Raw genomic sequence first — 20,282 nt, 5'->3', positions numbered from 1 at the left:
ATTATCCACATGGGTCCTTCCTTCACTTCTTTCAAGACATTCAAAAACTGCCACTTCTCAGTTTCCCTGGCCACCCTATCTAAACGTGCGGGCACAGACCCACTTCTCCCCGTCCTGGCTTTATTTTTCTTCCTAACGTGAATCACATTCAATCTTTCTATGTGTATTCTTAGTTATCTTGTTTATTATTCATCTTTCACATCAGAAAGGAAGCTCCTTAAAGGCAGTGATTTGTGTCTACTGTGTTCACTCCTTTATCCCCAGGACTTAAAACAATACCTGCATATAGTGGGGACTCAATAAATATTTGTTAAATAAACGAACTTTTAAACCTCCTGATATTTAACCCTGTTTGCTTCCCAATCAACTCCCACATCTCAGGGGAAGTCTCAGGATTTTAAAATCTTCTCCAGAAAAAAAGAACTTCTATGGAGGAGAGAAAGCTAAGGTTCCTACCCCCCTCTCAAATAGAGCAGTCAGTGGCCTCCAGCGCATGTTTTCAACGTTCTTTCAGGAATTTTAACATGAATCATTCTCTGTTTTACTGCAGATAAAATTTCTCTCTTCAGTAGTTTCTTAGAGAATAGGTCAGAATGGTAAGCAGAGAGAGAATCCTCCAATTTAATTGCTCACTTAATTTTGCAATTTTTCAGGCTTTTATTAGCAGCATCTATCACTTTTTTAAAAACTTGAGTCCAATCCTCTTTGTAAAATCTTTCCTCCAAGGCCAGGTCAAGACATGCAGGTGTCCTGGGAAGGCTAATTATTTGAGACGACTCTTCAAACCATTATTCTTTAAATATCTGTTCAACAGGCAAGGAGAAACTGACTTTCTGACAACAAAATGTATATACATCTTGGCCTATGTTCCACATAGGAGGTTTATTACATGTTCTGCACACAATAAACGCTTTAGTTTCTTTGGGAATATCTTTCACAGTTTCATTCACTTGGAAAACTAGATATCCATCCTCATCCTTTCAGAATAGAGGTAGATTTCATATAGTCATAGTAATAAAATTGTATTCAAAATGTGTTTTAAAATTGTTTCCATATTGGTAAAGTATTTCTCCTTTTCTATAGTCCCTTTTCAGCTTTCTTTGGTAATTTCTTTTTAAATCGACACGTTAAGAGGTATAGTAAGGACTTAAATTTTGGACACAAAATAGATAGCTTATTTCCCCTGAACAACATGCCCTGTACTTTTTCAAATTCAGAATTCCAGTGGACCAACTGCTGACTTAACATACACGTGAGCTGACTGATATCAAGGTTGGAAATGTGTCCGGGGCTGTACCATGCAAACTCCCTATGCTGCATTCCAATATCATCAAGAAAAATAGCCAGTGCCAGTGTGGACTAATCTTCAAATTTCCGTTCATTGTGAGCATCGACTTACATCTTGCTGCTTATATAGAAATCACGCTTGAAAACTATATTTTGAATTAATTCCAAAGATGTCCAGAGCCCTCCTTGGATTAGCACTCTTAGAAGTGGCCTGATTGGCCTTCCTGCTGCTCTGCGTTTGCCCATCTGCTCACATTTTATCGTCGTGAGGCAAGTTTACTTTCATAATTCCCCAACTTATTTTTCTTTTACTCAGGATTCTCAGCGAAGTCCACAGATCCCCTCCACCGCCCCCAAGCTCCCATCAGCCAAGCCCTCCTCCAGCCACTGGTTCTGCCTTGCTGACCTCTGAGTCACCAGCCACCTGACATTAGGGGAGCCCTGACACAATCACAGAGACAGAGACCACATGCATTGGGTCTCTTCTGCTCCCACTGAGCGTCATAAACCCCAGGACTGGACTACTGGAGTGTTAAACTGTCAATGTCCACCAGGGTACGCCACTCCACCGGCGGTTCCACCTGATGGACCGGCTATTTCTGCTCTCCTTTGCTACCCCTGTGGTTCAAATAGATTAAGCACTCCTTAACATTGGGCCCTTGAAAACGGAAAAAGAAGATGGTTTATTGCATGCACGAAAGGAACAGATAATACTCCTCAGGTAAAATTCATCATAGATTTTAGCATTTTTCCTCTTCGGAAGGATATGGCTTACTGTGAGTGGGGCTTTACTGCCCCCTCCTGGATCACGTCTTGGCAGCACTGGCAAACCTGGGCAGAGCCAAAGAAGCAGGGTGTCATCCTAGTGAAATGGACGTCAAGCCAGCTGCAGCAACCCCTGAGCTCAGACTTTCATAACTCTCCTTAATTCCTGTCCTTCCCAGCAGAACTGACTTCTTCATCCATCTACCCTAGAAGGGAGAAGTACTTATCCCTCATTGACTTATTTCCTCCCAAGACCCAACAGAAGCAAGGGGATCTCACCACCTTACTTAAGAAGACAAGCGTAATGAAAAATACATTCTTCTGGCTGGGTTATATTTCCCAATACAAAATAAGTTTTGAGCTACAAGATGGCTTGAGCCAAACTATATTATCTGAACCTGGTCTTTGCCTTTTTTTTTCAGAAGGTAGGAAACCTATGTACAAAGGAAAATCTCCAATGCTCAAGCTAAAAATCTGCTTTACCTTTTTTTAAAGAGCTTTAATACCCTTTTTTCACAGAAGAAACCCAAATGACCAATAAATACATAAAAAGAAAAACATATATGAAAATATATGTAACATCAGTAGTAATCAAGAAAATATAAACAAAAGCAGCATAACTTTCATCCATCAGATTGGTAAAAATGGAAATTACTAGTAACATCTAATATGGTCCGGTTATGGGGAAATAAACTTTCTCATATGCTGGTGAAGAATATAAATCGTACAGCATTTTTGGAGGACAGTTTGGTGGACTCAGTCAAAATCTAAAATGAAGCACACCTTTTGCAGCTTCAATGTCCCCCTCTTGCAAGCAACGAGATTGTTTCTCCAGCATCCATTCTATGTACACCCGCTCAGCTGTGTAGAAGCCAGGTGGTTCTGCAAGTAGGCTGTCATTGGCCCAAACCAATCAGCATAATCCTGTTTCCTTTCATTCTCACTGTTAATCCACACAAAGGAATTTAACAGAGGCCCGGCCAATCAGTGCATACCATTCCTCTGGCTACAGTGCTTGATTCCAGGGAAGCAGCATCCAAATTTGGCTTAATTGGAGTGAAGCTTGTTTGATGGCTGGGCAAACACACTTCCTCCTCTGTAAGTGAATGAGGACGCATGTAGCTCCAGGAGGCTAAGCTCCCAAAGTTTATACTATCTAAACAAAATTTTTTAAATTGATTCCAGATCTAAGTAATCATGACCATATATTTATTTCAACAAACACGTATGGCTCTATCATCTATTAAGTGAGTGATATGGAGTAAATTCCACAAACTTTCTAAGCCTACTACCTTGCCTGTAAAATATGACTAACGATTCGTACCTTCATAGGATTATTATTCCTGTTGTCAGATAGAAATCACTCTGCTAGACGGTGTGGAGCAGAAATAGATAAATAAGGTATGGTTCCCAATTTTTAGAGACACAGACAATTTATTGGGGATCATGACACTGGTTGTCGTGCTTGCCTGTGTGCCTTCAGAATCTGGCCCCGACTCTCCTAGAGGGTCTAGGAGCAACTTAATAAACAGCTTTTCTACTTAAAAAAATATAGTGGGGGAGACAGACAGGTAGGTGTAAGCAAAAGGAGAGATGATCCAAGGAAGAGGGCCGAAGACAGGTTGAGGAGGGACCCCGTAACCAACGACACACTGTTGCCCCGGGGTGAGGGCTAGGTTTAATCTCTAGCAGCAACATTAACGGAGATGACTTTCCAGACCTTGAGGCACGGAGAAAACTGCCTGGAGATAAACTGACAGAAAAACCTGTTCTCTTGACTGATAGGAGATCCCATCCTAGTCTCAATGTCTAATCGAGATATTTTGGTTTCATTTCTCTGATTCTTTCTCAGTTCATGTTAACCAATAATACATTTTCCAAAATTTTGCTCGCACCTTCCTCCCTCCTACAGGAGATGACCCTGCATGCAAAGCAGAACAAGAATGCATTTACCAAGAGTATGCGGGGGGGGGGGGGGGGGGGGGGGGGGGGGGGGGGGGGCGGCGGGGTGGGGAGGGAGGAATAAAATTTCATTGAAAGTGAAGGAAAATGACATTTTGTAAATGGGTTTTTTTCTTAAAGAAAATTTCTCAGTGTATAATACATTCAACATTAGATAGCCACAAACACGTATAAACACAAAGCTCTAGGTCACAAGTTACTCAGAAGTAATGTCAAGATTTGTGGTAAGGTACTTCTCAAAAGGACAAGTTAAGAAACATAAGCTGTATGTAGTTACATTTTCAAGTTCTTTTATGTCACAGCTATCAAGAGAAAAAATGAGACCCTTTAAAAAGCAATGTGCGAACATAATTTTCATTCACATAGAGGAGTGCTAAGGGCTCATTTCTAATGCAAAAACACTTTACACAAAACAACAGAGAAAAATCCATTTAGTCCAATTCACTAGGACCAGCCTTAATGCCTTAGGAACAGGGACCTGGTGTTTCTAATCCCCGGCCAGTGGTTTGGTTGCACAGAGGACAGCTTTGAAAACAAACCAACCACATTTTTCAGTCTAGTCTGACTGACAGTTCAGTACAAATCCAGCCTTATCTTGGAGTACAACTAAGATAAAAGAACCAATAATGAGAGAGTCACGTAAGAAAATACACCTTCTAAGTTCCCAATTCAATAGGAAGTCAGCTATTCTAACCAAAGAAGAGATTCTCAGTCCGGAGAACCAGGTTCTAAGCCGGAGTCTGTCACAACCTTCCCAGGTAGTCTTCACAAGGTGCGTTACTTTATGACCAGGCTGCTTGAGTCACTGGCTGTGTAAGGAAATTAACTTGCCACTCCCATATCCAAAGTTTCCCAAAAAGAATAAAAAGATTATTTCAAACCTATTTGTTAATTACCATACAGTACTGCATACATCATTTATAGTCTCTTTAATTAAATAAATGCAAATAAAAACCATTTATGGAGATCAGTAAGATATAATATTTATTAATTTTAAAACATACATACACACAGCAAGCCCATTTCTCCCTACCAGTACATACATATATTTCCTGTTAATATGTGGCTTAATCATATCCTTGTAAGGAGAGACAAAGTAAACTTAAACTGAAAAAAAGGGATGATTTTGGTTCAGTATCTATAGCCCCAGTTTGCAAAATCTTCTCTTTCAAGTAGTTCTGATAAGGTTTTAACCAAATGTGAGCTTCAAGTGTCAAAGTAAATAATTTTTAGTTTCTTAATTCTAGAGTTCACAAAATGTTTTGCTAGGCTAAAGATACCAAAAGCAAATATAGAATTGAGAAGGTAACTGATCCTAAACCCTCAGACATTGAGGTGATACTTTCACACCGATCTTTAAATAAAAATAACATTGAAATAAATTGGAGAACCACTTGGCTTTTAAGTATTGCCTGCTTTCCATGCTGTGGAGTCTGTTGGTAATATTTTTCAAAGTGAAAATAAAGTAACATTTTGATGGGAACCTCTTAATGCCTATACACTAATTATGTTCAGTGTGTGAGCCATACCAAGCTAGTCAAATCCCTGGTCAGGGGTTAAAGAGAGACCCTCAGAATCAAGCCCAAACTGTAATTGAACCACCTCTAGACTTCTTCACTGGAGCCTCCTCACCTTGCCTACTCCCGAACGTCCTACTCTTTTGAGGCCCAAGTGTGGATGGTCAGAATTTCATTATTAAGCTCCTCAGAGTAATAGAGAAAAGTGCTAGTGAAATTCTTGGCCTAAGTTCTAGTCAATGTCTTTTGGAAAAAACAACACACTGTTAATTGGTTAAGGCAAAAAAACCCCACACAAATTCTGGTCCCCTTAACAACCATTCTCTAAAATGATAAATGCAGAGCATAACTGGAAACCCAGGAACCAAAAACCTGGAGTCAAATTGACTTAGCCCTCCCACCTAAAAGTTGTGGCCCAGTGCATCAGAAAAGATGCGTGGACTGTAGGTAAATGATTTTGCACCTTGGTGAAAAGCTTTTGGGAAGGCTAAGTGTCTGAGGAAACAAGGAGAGAGGAACATCTCTGGGTTCTAATATCACCTTCACACTATCGGTGGGCAGCAGTGAAGTCCTTAACAGCGGACAGGCCCTCCTTCAAGCCTCTTCAGCTGGGGAGTCAGTAGCAGCTGGCCCAGAGAAGAGTGAATCAGTTCTGATCAATTGGTGACCCTGCTTCCGGTCTCCTAATTTTGTATGTATACCTCTTTTTCAATGAGAAGCGCAGTACTCAACTCCAAATATATCTACAAAATTCTCCTTCACCACTCTTGTTTCAGTCATGTTCGGGCACACAGGAAGCTTAGCACCAGAATCTTACAAAACAGAGGGCTATCCAATGCCAGAGTTGTATAAGTCATTGGAAATAAAAGGTTTCTTTGCGAAATTTGCATTAGCGTGGTTCTTAGAAGATCAGCAAAGAGGCCAGATTCCCATAATACACTGATCAAACATCAACAATAATCACAGAAACCAGACATACGTCTATCCATAGAGAGCAGTCACATATCTCCTTAAAGCCTAGAAACAAGCAAGATTTTTAATGAGTTTTTATAGTTACAATAGGGTAAAGGAAACATTTTCTCTTACTGATTCTTGTTTTTTCATTTTCTTCAACCAATCCTAGTTCTTATCACCTACTTCCACCAAGCCCTCTCCTACATAAATGTACACATTTATACAGAAAACACACAAAGTTCAATGCATAAATAACCTTTTATAATGTTTCTCTCTCTCTCCCTTTTTTTCACTCACTTTTACTCTTGGGTAACTTTTAAAATACAATCTACTAACAGTAAATACACATTCTCATAACAAGAACAATATCACTATCTTGAAATAGCATCAGTGGACCTGAAAGGTGATGGGATAAGGGCTGGGGAGGGGCGCTTGTTCAATCTTCCTTTGAAACATTTGAAAGTCGTGTCTTTCCTTCGTCTTCTGCAAGGCCTTTCTCAGAAAACGCAGGCAGTTCAGAAGTAAATGACCAAAACCACGAATCTCTCCTTCTGGGATATCACCACTTTTGTTGCAAGAGGATGTCATCTCAAGTGCAAGAGCAGCATCTAAAAGTACAGGGGGACGTATGCCACCAAACATTTTACATGAAATCTTTCTAGAAATTGATTTCTATCTCACTTGCTCTCTCCTATTGTATATATTGATAATATTGATAGGTATTACATAGCCTAAGAAAACCTTAGATCATATGTATCAAAAACAAGATTTTAAAGACAATCTTTAGGATAATTACCAAGCAAAACTATCAGGTGTAACACACCATCTCCTTTCATGTAAAAAAATGACTAATTTTGACAAAATAGATCCAAGTTTTATAGATCCTGCAGTTTATACTGTATGTATAAAGAATGCATTGCAAAGACTTCTTCCAGGCCTTGGAAGGGACATGTACAAATGAGGCATTGAAACTTAAGCTTTGTTCACTTCACAGTAAATTCACATTTGACATCATGGATGTTCACGAGGCTTTGTGGAGGTTATCAGATTAATTCCAACAATACAGTATGAGAATATGGGATTTTATTATCATCACATTTTACAGAGTTAATGAGATGTTAAACATTGAATGACTTGTCTGATGTCACCTAGCAAATTATCACTCAAAAAGGTCTGATTTTTGTTTTTTTAGTACTAAAAAGTTATATTTCAAAGGAAGGCAATCACATATCTGGTATAGTGCTGATCCCTCTTCATTGGGGAAAAAGATTACCAAGCAATCATTTAATCTTTCTTGCTTTACAAGACTGACGGGCAAATGACTGATAATGGAGATAAGTCTACATCCTCCTGGAGCACCTGTCACCCTAAATTCACATTACTGCATTCAATGAAATACAGGAGATTAGTTTAAGGGCAAGAGATTGAACTCTACGGAAAGGGATTTCATCACAGAGACAAATGCTACTTCTGTTTTTTCAAGTCGTACAACTCTTTCTCTATCAGGAGTTCTCATGGAATCGATAGCTACAGAATGTTTGGGTTGCAGGATATGTCTTCAGCAAGCCACAGAATAATTCCCATGAAGGTTACACAGCTTTAAGTATGAGAAATCAGACCTACCCAGTTCAGAACAAAAACGACACTCAGTGCTGGTGTTCCACTCGAGGCAAATCAGCCTCCGAATCATCTGACAGGGGAGATTCCAATACCTATAAGTTAAAATTCAAGCATTATAGATTCTCAGTAATTGTAAAAGTCCCATTCCCCAAAAATCCCAATTCTTGTTGTTCAAATATCAGACATTCAGAATGCACTATTCATAGCTCAAGTGGCTTGCACAGAAGAGGATGAAGTAAGGGGACATTATTCTTTGACCTCTTTGTTGATACATCTGTTAAAAGATACTTCTGATGTGCCAGGGCAGGGTCAACCCACTACAACCCACTCCTCCTATTTAACCCCAAAAGAACAAACGAAACAAAACAAAACCTTTGGGAAAAATACAAAAAATTGGGGATTAAGAGAGAAGAGTCAAAACTTGAAGATGTGACCCTTCAGGTGGGGGTAGGTTTCCAATTTTGTCTGTTTTTCACTCCTGTGGTTTTGCCCAAAGGACAGGCCCTAGTCTCAGAGTAGTGAGGAAGTGCAAGAGGCTAAAAGTCTGACAGAAACCCCATCTTTATAACCAGAGAAACCAGGAAAAAGGGTCCCTGCAGGCCAGAAAGCAAGTGGGGGGGGGGGGAGGATTCTGGAGGGAAAAGAACTACAGAAGGGCATCATCTACTTCTGTGTGTAAACCCACAGAAGTCTCAGTCCAATTCCTGAGGACGCATGCTCCAAACATGGGAGAGCTCCAAACCAGCACAGCAAACGCTTAGAGAACTGAACTGAGATTTGAATCACCCGCACAAGTCTTGCAGGACAGATGCAAACCAGGATAACAAAGGCTTAGAGAACCGAGATTTGGACCACCTGTCACGGAAGGTAAGGCAGAAGTTACAGTGTGAACGAAACTTGGGTGACTGCTTCCTAAAACAAAAACTTCAACATTCTCCAGGGGATTACAGCAGGACCCAGAGACTACACAATATAACACATGTAGCCTCACGATGTCCAAGACACAATTCAAAACTACTGGACACAAAAAGATCTAGGAAAGTTGATCAATTCCCAAGAGAAAAGACAAACTACAGATATCAGTCCTGAGATGGCCCAGATGTTAGAACTGTATATACATAGCTATTTATGTATATTTATGTATAGTATGTATGTGTATATATATAAATATGTATATAACATATACTTATATATGTGTGTTTGTGTGTATATAAAGACTTTAAAGCAGCCATTATACCTACATTACATGAGGTAAAGGAAAACATACTTGAAATGAATGAAGGGACAGGAATTCTTAGTAGAGAAATAGAAGCTCTAATAAAGAACCAAGTGGATTTTTTGGACTAAAAAATACAGTATCTGAAGTTTAAAAACCTCACTGGATGGGAGTAATAGCAGAATGGAAATGACAAAGTAAAGAGTCAAAGAACTTGAAGACAGATCAATAGAAATTATCACATCTGAAGAATAGAGAGAAAAAAGATTAAAGAAAGTGAACGGAGTCCCAGGAATCTGTGAGAAAATAGCAGAAGGTCTAACATACATGTCATTGGAATCTCAGAAGGAAAAGAGAAAGAGATTGTGGTAGAAAAAAATATTTGAGGAAATAATTAACAAAAACTTCCCAAATTTGGTAAAAGAGATAAGTTTACGGATTCAAAAAGCTCAGCAAACTCCAAATAGGATACACTCAAAGAAAACTGTGCTTAGACACATCATATTCAAACTACTGAACCCAAAAGATAAAGACGAAATTTTGAAAGAAGTTAGAGAAAAATGAAACATCATATATACAGGGAACAACAATTCAAATGCCTGAGATTTCCCTCCAGAAATCATAGAGATCAGAAGACAGAGGAATAATATCTTTATAGTCCTAGGAGAAAAATTAAAAACAAAAACAAAAACCTACCAACTCAAATTCTGTATCCGGTGAAAATATATTTCAGGAATGATGGCGAAATAAAGTCATTCTCAAATGAAGAAAAACTAAAGTTTGTCACCATCATTTCTGCTCTGCAAGAAATGCCTAAGGGAAGTTTTTTAGGCTGAATGAAAATGATACCAGAAAATAAAACTGCAATCTTTAAGAAATAAGGAGGAACAACAGAAATAGTGAGTAGTTAGATAAATATAGAAGATGAGCTAATCCTCATAAATTGTTTAAAATATTTATAACTGTTTAAAGCAAAAAGTTTGGCATTATGTAGTGGGGTTTTCAATGTACGTAAATAAAATACATATAACTCTGACAAAGTTTAGGTTGGGGGGGAATATGTTTGCAAGATTTCTACATTTTATACGTGGTACAGTATTTACTCTAGGTAGACCGTGAAAGATAAGTTATGCATATTATAATCCCTAGAGCAACCACTTAAAAATAAAAATGAAAAGAGATATTTCCAAAAATCCAATACTAAAAACATTCAAAAGAAGACTGGAAAGGGAAAACAGAACAGAGCTAGAACCAAACATATAAATAACCACGTTAAATGTTAATGGCCTAAATATTCAGCAGTAGGCAGAATTTTAAAGATATCCCCCTAAGATTCCTGTGCCTGGTTAGGCAAACTAATCTACCTACTGCTGTGAGGGGATGTTGCGCATGGAATCAATGTTACTAATCAGCTAACCCTGAGACAGAGAGATTCTCCTGGTGGCCTGATGTAATCCCATGCATGCTTAAAAGCAGGCGAGTGAGTCAGAGAGGGGAGGCAGAGGGAGATAGTCAGAGAGTGAGAAGGATTCAACCGCTGTCACTGGCTTTGAAGAGGGTGGAATTACAGGTCACAGCTTCTGCCAGAAGGCCTTTTGCTCTCAGTCTTGTCACTTCTTTTTCCATTCGGATTTTCCGCACATACACTCGTGTTGTTTTGGTGTTAATTTGTGTTTTGCGCTACACCTACTTTCTCCTTTACTGTATTTTAAAGACAACTGGAAATTGAACAACTAAATTGAGAGTGAAAATGCAGAACCAGTTTATAAATATAAAAGGATTAGTTCAGAACAACAAATAAAAATATTGAGGAAGTGTGAAGGTAGTGAAAGAAAGGCTTTCTAGTTTCATTGCATGAAACTAGATTTGGTTATGTCAGCCCTGAAAAGTGGTTTTGAACAAACTGCACTTACAAAGAGCAAGTGAAAAATTCTGCACCTTTAAAATCCACAAATTTAATTTAGAAGTATACAGGGAATTTACTGAGACTCTGTGGTTCCCAAATGTAAAATTTGTGCCAGTGATTAACCTTCACACAACAGGAATTTGTTTACTTTTGATTACATTGCTACAGAAATTGTTGGCAAGAGATAAGACAAAGCAACAGCAGTCAATAAACTTTTTTCTCAGTATCTGCCTCTGTAATTTGTTATCCTCAACACTATTGCCCTTGTTTGTAGAGCTCTACAAAATTATTTAAGGAGTAACAGTAGGAAAAAGCATCCACACAGATAAGGAGGCAACATATGAATGGTCTCTATGAAATGGAAATGCTTTAATAAAGAGGATAGAGAATTAAATTCCAAAACAAAAGTTGCCTAGCATCAAGCAAAGGTGAGAAATCTGTTTGAAGAAGTAAAGGGAAAGTACAATGATACATATCCAAAGCTTGTGGCTGGCTAGGGTTGGCTCAGCTGATTAAAAAGTCTGCCAGTTTTCTTAATGTAAACATGAGTGATGTGACTAGTGTTGATAGAAAAGTAGCAGAAACAAATATTCTGAAGAGGTAAGAGAAATTATAGAGAAAGATGACCATAAGGAATAGCAAATCTGTAGCACAGATGGAGTGGATTGTCTTGGGGAAAAAGCACCAAGTAGACAGTACAATTTAAAAGAATAAAAACAATTTCAGAGTTTCACTCTTTGAAAGATAGGTTATAACTCTGGGGTTAATGCAATGAAATACCATAAACTACCACAAAACATATAGTTATATAAAAGCCATAGTTAGGCTACACACACACGCATTTTTAATATATAAAAAAACTGATTACTATAAGCTGGGGAACATTTATATAAATATATATGTAATAATGGTAGTAAGGGCAATGAGAGAGAAAACAAAATTTAACAGGCAAAATTTTATAGATCCCACCAATAAACTGCCCAATCTTTAAGAGCAAACTCTCTCTAAAATACTTTCATGGGAAGGATGAGAGAGACCCGAGTTCCATCCAACCTACAAAGCGTGTTTCTGTACCTGATGTAATGCAACACAGGGGGCATGCAGGTCAACAGCAGCTAGGGAAGGCATTCGAGATTCTGAGAGGTTTTTATTCTCTTTCCTTATTAACCTGGAATTTCGAGCTAGATAAAAAATAACCATAAACACCGTGAAAAAATTAAGACATTTTTGTTAGTTTTTCACATTCTATATCTGTCCCCCAGTACACACTTATTGTACATGTCTGTACATATTTACTTACTTAAATATGTAAAGTTACTATGAATTTTTATTTTTAATATTCTGTTAGTTTATTTAACATACATTTTAAATAATGTAAACAAAAGGGATAAAAAGCAAAAGCATTATAAACATACCGATGCCTTCCAAGGCTCTTAGTTCAGGGAGATGATTATAGTTCAGTTCAGGTAAACGGACATCTGTCTTTGAGTATTCCCTTCTTTTCTTATTTGCCTGAAGTAGGCTCTTTTCATTAGTGACCTAATATCATCAGAATGGTTGACACAAATGAATTAGCTTCTAGGTAAGCTAGGCTTGCTCCCTTCTATAACTATGTTCATATCCTAAAATTTATGGAATTGAAGGGCTGGAATAATGTAAAATTTGAAGAACATTAATAACACACAAAACCTTGAAACTGATATAACATTACATGTCAATTATACCTCAATTAAAAAAAAAAAGAAAAGAGGGGCTGGCCCCGTGGCCGAGTGGTCAAGTTTGCGCGCTCCACTGCAGGCGGCCCAGTGTTTCGTTGGTTCAAATCCTGGGCGCGAACATGGCACTGCTCATCAAACCACGCTGAGGCAGCGTCCCACATGCCACAACTAGAAGGACCCACAACGAAGAATATACAGCTATGTACCGGGGGGCTTTGGGGAGAAAAAGGAAAAGAATAAAATCTTTAAAAAAAAAAAAAGAAAAGAAAAGAGGACTGTTGGCATCTCCTCGTCTAAGAGAAAAGAAATGTATTCCTTGAAGGCCAGAAAATAAAACATTCCTAAAACAGAAACACACAAACACACAACAATTTTACCCAATTATTTCAAACCTTTCCTCATTAAATTTATTAAAATTGCTGGCAAGTGGACTACTTGGTTGCTATGAGTTTCTCCTTCTCCCCCTGCCAACCTTCAGTGTAAGTCTTGGCAGGCAGTAAAAGGTTAAGAGATGGGCATCATTGTCCTGGTCCACCAGGCCAGCAAGGTCAGGCCTTGTGAACTCACTGGGCTTTTCAGCATATGGTTGCTCTTGGCCACCTCAATTTTGAACAGCTCGTCTTGTGTAAATCACGTCTCCTAGCTTGTTTTTTGCTTCCCCAACATAATCTTGTTACTCATTTTTCTATATTTGTCCTTGTCTTGTTCCTCAGGGTTAGCACATGATACCATCTTCCTAGGAATACAGTTTATTCAGAATTATACTTCACTTATTTTCCTAATTTTTCTTAGTACTATTATTTGATAAAGTCTAAAAAAAAAAAAATGAAGTACAGGATAGTAGTGGCACTTCGATTCTGCACTTTATGAATTTGACATTTTCCCGATCTGTTTCATTTAAGAATCACAGAAACACTATATTCTTTTCCATATTTTCAAAACAGATGATATGTAGAGATTATGTGACTTGCTAAAATTTAAAAAAACATATGTATAATGAAATCATATATACGTATGAGTATATACACACATATGTATGTATAACTAAATACACACACATATAATGACAGCATTAAGCCAACTAGGTTCTGTGATGCCTCAACTTTAACACTTGTGCATCATGCCACTCTGCCTCCCAGCAAGTTTCAGGAGTCCTGTGGTGAGTTTCTTTTTTATAGACGTTTCTGCTTGTTCTTTTCATAGAACAAGTGCTAAGGCTCTTGGTTCAAATCAGCTATAAAATAAAATAATTCACAAAAAATAGTTCACAAAAACTATCTACAAGTACAAAAATAAATAAGTGATGAGTTCGAAATACTAGATTTACATATTCAAAGAGTGAAAAATAAAATACATAAGAGGTGTTTATAATACCATATTTATTCATATCTCAGAATTGGGGCATGAAGCACGGGCGAGGGTACTGATCTTCAACCCAGAAGCCGATGAAGTTTAGGCTTAGCTCTGTCTCCATTAATTTTCATGAGGAAAAGACTCCAGTGGGTCTTCTCCCCGCTAATCTTTACCTCCTTTCTTGATGGCCTCTTGCAAAGAAAGATAAACGGAAATAAGATCTTAAATCATCAGCCAGCATTGATTACGCAATGCCTGAAGGAAGGCTGATATCAATTCCAGCGAAATGGTATTGAGCCAGCTACTCTGAAAAGCCTTGCTGATCAAAATAATCTTCCAAAGCAGACCAGGAATGTAAAACACAAACATCCACAAAGAAATCAGTAAGATGTATCAAAAAGGAAAGTACTAAGGGTACAGAAATTGTAGGATAAGAAAAATTAAAAGAAGAACAAACCCAATGTCCAAATCATAAGAGATATGAAAGAAGACTATATTTTTCAGCTCCGAGGATAAAGAGAAAGGTAGAGAAGCGAAATCAGTGAGAAAAGTGTTCCTTTGGGGATATGTCCATACCTCCCTCTCCCTGGCAGAATTCATTTGCCACATTTCTTAAGCAACTTCAATGTGCTAGACCCCATTCTAGGTGGCGAAGAGCAGTGAGGAAAACTAAATACAAACCCCTGCCTTAGAGGCTTACATTCAAGTTGAGGGAGACAGACAATATGTAAATAAGAGAATATAGAGGATGTCAGGTTTATGCAATGGAAAAAACATAAGCAAGGAGAGGGGATAGAGAGTAATGGGAGACAAAATGAGTTTTAATATTAGGGAAGACCTCACAAGGAGGCTTGACGTAAGCCAAGGAGGAGAAAATCAAAATTTTGGGAGTTATCTAGGGAAAGAATGTTTTAAGCAGAGGAAACAGCAGGTGCAAAAGCCCAAACGTGGCAGCATGTCTGGCCACGTTCCAGGAATAATAGGGAAATAGGTGCGGTTGGAATAGACGGATTCAGGAATGACAGTTGCCCAGGGTGTGATAGAGGGTGGAGGAGTGAGTTTTTCAGGGACTTATAGGCCCTGTAAGGACTTTGGTCTTTACTCAGAGATGAGAAGCCAACGGAGGGAGTTCTGAGTGGAAGAATGATGATGATTTAACTTAATTTTAAAAAGAAGCATTCTGGTAACTATGTTGAGCATAATAATGCTCCTCTGAACCTGCTACCTGCTTCTATTACAACCTGACACTATGTTTCAATTTGTTATCCTCTACGAGACCACGAGCTCCTTGAAGAGAAAGATTGACTTACGCATTCCAGTGTCTTACACATAATAGATAATCAATAAATATTTGTTAAATGAATAAATAGAATACTTTCACCAAAAATCTGGTATGGGTGAGATAAGACAATTTATCTTCTCATCTACTCTAAAAAAGAACTGATCACACCAAACATTAGGTTTAGAAAATTTATCATTACCGAAAAAATTGAAACATATTTTAATAATAACATCTTATATTTAAACTTCCAGACTTATAATAAAACTTATCTAAACTTTAAGACTTTCACATTTATGACTATGACAGGCTGGGATGATATATATGCATAATTAAGGTTCCACTTTATGATACGTCTCCAAGTGAAATTCTCAGTTCTTCACTATCATCTTCAACATTAACGAAGGTCTGGAAGTGACTAACGCTTGCTCTTCTACCACCGAGAACAGTTCACTTACTGATGTGGTCACATTAATATTATAAATGCCTGATGGAGAATGTTTATTTGGTTTAACGAATGGAATGCAATACTTCTTGGTTTTCTCATCCACCCTGTAATAACAACAACAAAAAGTTTAAGTTAGAACCAGCAGTAATTATTTTTTCAACCACAAAACCAAATGACATAGCACCAAGTGACATGCAGTTTAATCAAAATCTAAAGCCTCTTCTTAAACACGCAATGCACAGAGATCTGGGGACATATTCAGTCCTTTACTACTTCCTTCCTGCCTCCCACCAAGCCCCCAACTCCACCCAAATAAATTACCTTCCTTTCAGCAAAATTCCCAAAAGGAGCTTCTTTGTACCACTAAATTCCCACAGCCATACCATGCAGCAGCAGACCCTCAAAACCAACTCTCTCTTTTATTACGACAACCGCCTTTCACGTTGTTAGACTAAATAGCTATAGGCTCTTCACCTTAAACAATGCAACCCTACTTTCTTGGGACTCACGTGAAATTTTTGATCAAATGCTAATCATTTTTATCACATAGGCCAAAAAGTCTTTTCAAACAGCAATCTGGCAAGAATGAATAGAATCCAGAAGCCTGAGAGTAATACGATGTGGCTGAACTGACAAACACTTGCATTGTGCAAATGTATCCTTAAACAACAATTTGTTCTTATTTCCCTAATTCTATACCTGTAACTCTGAACTCCTGGAACAGTCCCCATTCCAGAAGTGACACTGGGAGGCACTGCAGAAAGATTGTGCGTAAGTGGGGGAATTGCCACGCCTGGATTCCTGGTGCGATCCACACCGCTATCGTTGCAGTCTCTGAGGCTTGTTGAAGGCACTGTTCGGTTGTGGCTCTGCCCATTGTCATGGAGACAGCTGGCATTTGAAGCTCGACTGACTTTTTCTCCATCAATTTTTGAGCCTTTTATTTTAAATACTTTAGAATCCTTAATTTTGGGATCAGCGTTGGTATCCTGGCCATTAATAAAAATGTTAATAACATTAATGATCTGAGGAGAATGAAAAATCACCTCTTCCTATAAAGTACTTGTCAACTAAACCAGAATTCCACAGATAACACTTTTTGTGCTCTTTTCTTTATTCTACCTATGGAATTAAAATTAAACCCAGGATTCTTGTTCAGACATTTATTTCAAATGGAAATGCAAGTCACACTAGCTCTGATATATAAATCAGATTTATATAACATACATATGTATCGAATTTATATCTATTTCGGTGGAAAAAAACATACAAGAGTAATCAACCATGCCCACTTTTGTTCTTATATATTTAGAGTTAGGAAACACAAAATGGAGACCCCTTTCTTCTTTTGGTTTACTTGAGAAAACGGGAGTGGGTTGGTAGTGGATTTGAATTACCTTACTAAGAACAGATTCTGATAAGTTACCAGGAAAAGTAAACTTCAAATAAATTAAATACCCGAATCTCAATTTTAAAATGTTCTGCTTTATGTGAAATTCTAAAAATGATCATTTTCTCTCCTATAACTCAAGGGAAAACAATGGCGAGTTTGTGTCCATGTGTTTCCACGTGGGTGTGCAGACATATGTCTAAATGTTCTTAGATGAGTGTGATTTCCTGACAAACCCTATTGTACGGTCTGGTGCGCAGTCTGGCACACAGTTGGCACTCAATACACGTCACATAAAGATTTTTTTTAAACAGGTAACAGCTACAGAGAAGATATATTTTTACAACTCAGCTAAAAGTTCACAACTTGTTCACCACTCAGAAAAGTTTTTTTTAATTTTCATTTTTTCCTCCCAAAATTTAAAGACATACTAAATTTTAACTTAATACACATTAAACATGGACATTTACCTGTACCACAAGTGTTTTTCTCTCTCCACCTAAGGAATCATCTTTTTCCTTTTCCTTCTTTCTATTTTGGGGTTTTTTAGATAAAGGAATATTTCTGGCATCTTTCTGTACTTTTAACTGTAGCTCCTGAGAAAACCTACATAAAAATACATTTGTCAATAAAATAAAATTGTGTGTGACAGATAAATCTAGAAAAAAATTGGTTTTCAAGATATTTATTTTGAAAAATTGAGTATTAAACTAGACTGTGTTATTTAAAATGAGAAAAATTATAGCATAGATTAGTAGTTCTCAAAAGGGGGCCCGTAGACCCCTTGGTATCCCTGAGAACCTTTCAGGAGGTTCAAAAGGTCACAGCTATTCTTATCTTAATACGAAGAGGACTTCTTTTTCAGCAGGTTAACATCTGCGCTGATGCTATAAACGCAAAGGCGGGTAAAACTGCTGGCGCCTTACCAAGAATAAGCAGCGGCACCAAACCGTACCAGCAGTCATTGCATTCCTCATGGTAAAAAAAAAAAAAGGAAGTTTCGTTTAAGAATGTCTCTAATGAAGCAGTAAAAACAGTATTAATTTTATTAAATCTCAACCCTTGAACACGTCTTTTTTCACATTCTGTGACAAAATGGAAATACGCAATCAGTGCCTCTGTTTGAGACTAAGGTGCAATGGTTTTCCCAAGCAAAGGACTTGTGTGACTGTTTGAGATACACACTAAAGCAGCCACTTTCCACGAAATGACTTTTTACTTGAAAGAAAGAGCGACAGGAAAAACTATGGTTACTCAGACTTGGGCTGCTCGGCAGACATTTTCTTTTTAAAAAATGAACAAAGGAGCTTGTCACCTCAAGGAAAACAACTGATAATATTGTGTCAGTGATAAAATTCAAATTTTTACGCAAAATTAGAATTCTGTTAAACTTGTATCTACTACTGTGAGCTTAGCAGATTCCCAATACTTAAAGACTTTTCTGATGAGAGACAATGTGACTTTTTGATATTGTATAATGAAATGTATCAACATTTTAAAGATCTGCATAACAGCAAAACTGTATTTTCCAAATGACGAATGCATGATGTTACAAAAGCATGCATGGGTTACAGATCTAGTCAAAGTGCAAGATAAACCAATGGATTTTGATGTAAAGGGTACGAAAAGTTCACTGATACAGATTCAGATTCCACAACGCAATCAATCTTTAAGAAACTACCACTGTCAAGTTTTGGTACAGTATCAGTTTTTGGTATAAAGTCAAAGAATAACCACAATTATCTAAAAGGGCTATCAAAATACTCTTTCATTTTCCAACTATACATTTGTGTGAGGCCAGAGTTTCCTCACATACTACAACCAAAGCAACCAAAACAAGTTCCGCATTCACAGCTAATCGAATGCAGAAGCAAATATGAGAATCCAGCTGTCTTTTATTAAGCTAGATATTAAATAGATTTGCAAAAATATAAAGCAATGTCATTGCCACTCATCTCACCATTTTTTGTTTTGTCAGCTGCACTAATACCAGCAGCTGGAACAGCACGAGAGACCATGCCAGCAGGTCTGGCAACCACAGGTTTGGCACATCAAGGTCTCAACGTGTCAGCAGTGTCACAGGACTGGGTGTGGTACGAGTTCGGCAGCAACAGGAGATGGCACTTTTGCAAATGCATCAGCACCCAGGATGATGCATCACACAGCTCGTATCAACATAGAAATCAGTGACCTGAGTGGTAGATGTCACCACAGGAAAACAGAAAGAAAAGCGTGAAGTGACTGCTTCATGAAAACCAAGAGGCTTAATTTCCTGAATGCAGGGGACCACTCCTAGGAATTGTGTTATTGCTAAGGGTGAATGGAGGTAGGTAAATATTTGACATCCTGTAAAAGCAAGTGGGTAGGGAAATAAGAGAAATACTGTTTGGTACTGTTATGGAGGCCTTACTTTAACCCTAGGTGGTGGTGTGACCTAGAAAACACGAGTCAGTATTATACCTCTCAGCAAATCCATCCATATGAAAGAAATCATGGTGCAGGAGCTCAGCACAGAAGGGCCTTTTGTCTGGGTCAATATGTAAGCATTTCTGGAAAACCAAGGAATACATACAGTTCATATCAAAGAAAAGCTGCCTACATTTAAATTTTTAAACAGAAAAATAGAAAATTCCTCTTTCATGTCAATGAATTTTAAACATCTGTAATAAATGATAAAGAATAAAGCAAAAATCTAGACAATGACCACCAATGGTTGCTAATATCACCAAAAGAAAGACCACCAGATATTCAGGGTCTCCAGATGGAAATACACCAACCTCTTATGAAGTAGTCTTGCCAAGCTCCAGTTCTACTATGAGTTTATAAGAAATGCAGGACACAGGGGAACATATTAAACTATTCTATGT

The 20,282-nt window shown here is 37.9% G+C and overlaps 1 protein-coding gene across 1 annotated transcript in view; it reads right to left on the bottom strand.

Moving 5' to 3' along the window:
• Nucleotides 1–4,974: 4,974 nt before the first annotated feature.
• CDKL2 (cyclin dependent kinase like 2) overlaps nt 4,975–20,282 on the bottom strand; it is a 31,165-nt gene continuing 15,857 nt past the window's right edge. The window contains exons 7-14 of the mRNA XM_014865129.3: nt 19,876–19,964; nt 17,886–18,021; nt 16,725–17,014; nt 16,036–16,129; nt 12,643–12,766; nt 12,302–12,408; nt 8,109–8,197; nt 4,975–7,093 (exon numbers count right to left, since the gene is read on the bottom strand). Coding sequence (XP_014720615.1) covers nt 8,132–8,197; nt 12,302–12,408; nt 12,643–12,766; nt 16,036–16,129; nt 16,725–17,014; nt 17,886–18,021; nt 19,876–19,964 — 906 coding nt within the window. The 3' untranslated portion in view covers nt 4,975–7,093; nt 8,109–8,131. The remainder of the gene's footprint in view (nt 7,094–8,108; nt 8,198–12,301; nt 12,409–12,642; nt 12,767–16,035; nt 16,130–16,724; nt 17,015–17,885; nt 18,022–19,875; nt 19,965–20,282) is intronic.

This window comes from Equus asinus, chromosome 3, assembly GCF_041296235.1.
Source record: "Equus asinus isolate D_3611 breed Donkey chromosome 3, EquAss-T2T_v2, whole genome shotgun sequence".
Classification (NCBI taxonomy): domain Eukaryota; kingdom Metazoa; phylum Chordata; class Mammalia; order Perissodactyla; family Equidae; genus Equus; species Equus asinus.
The sequence above is the reverse complement of the archived record's forward strand: the minus strand, read 5'-3'. Positions and strand labels throughout refer to the sequence as shown.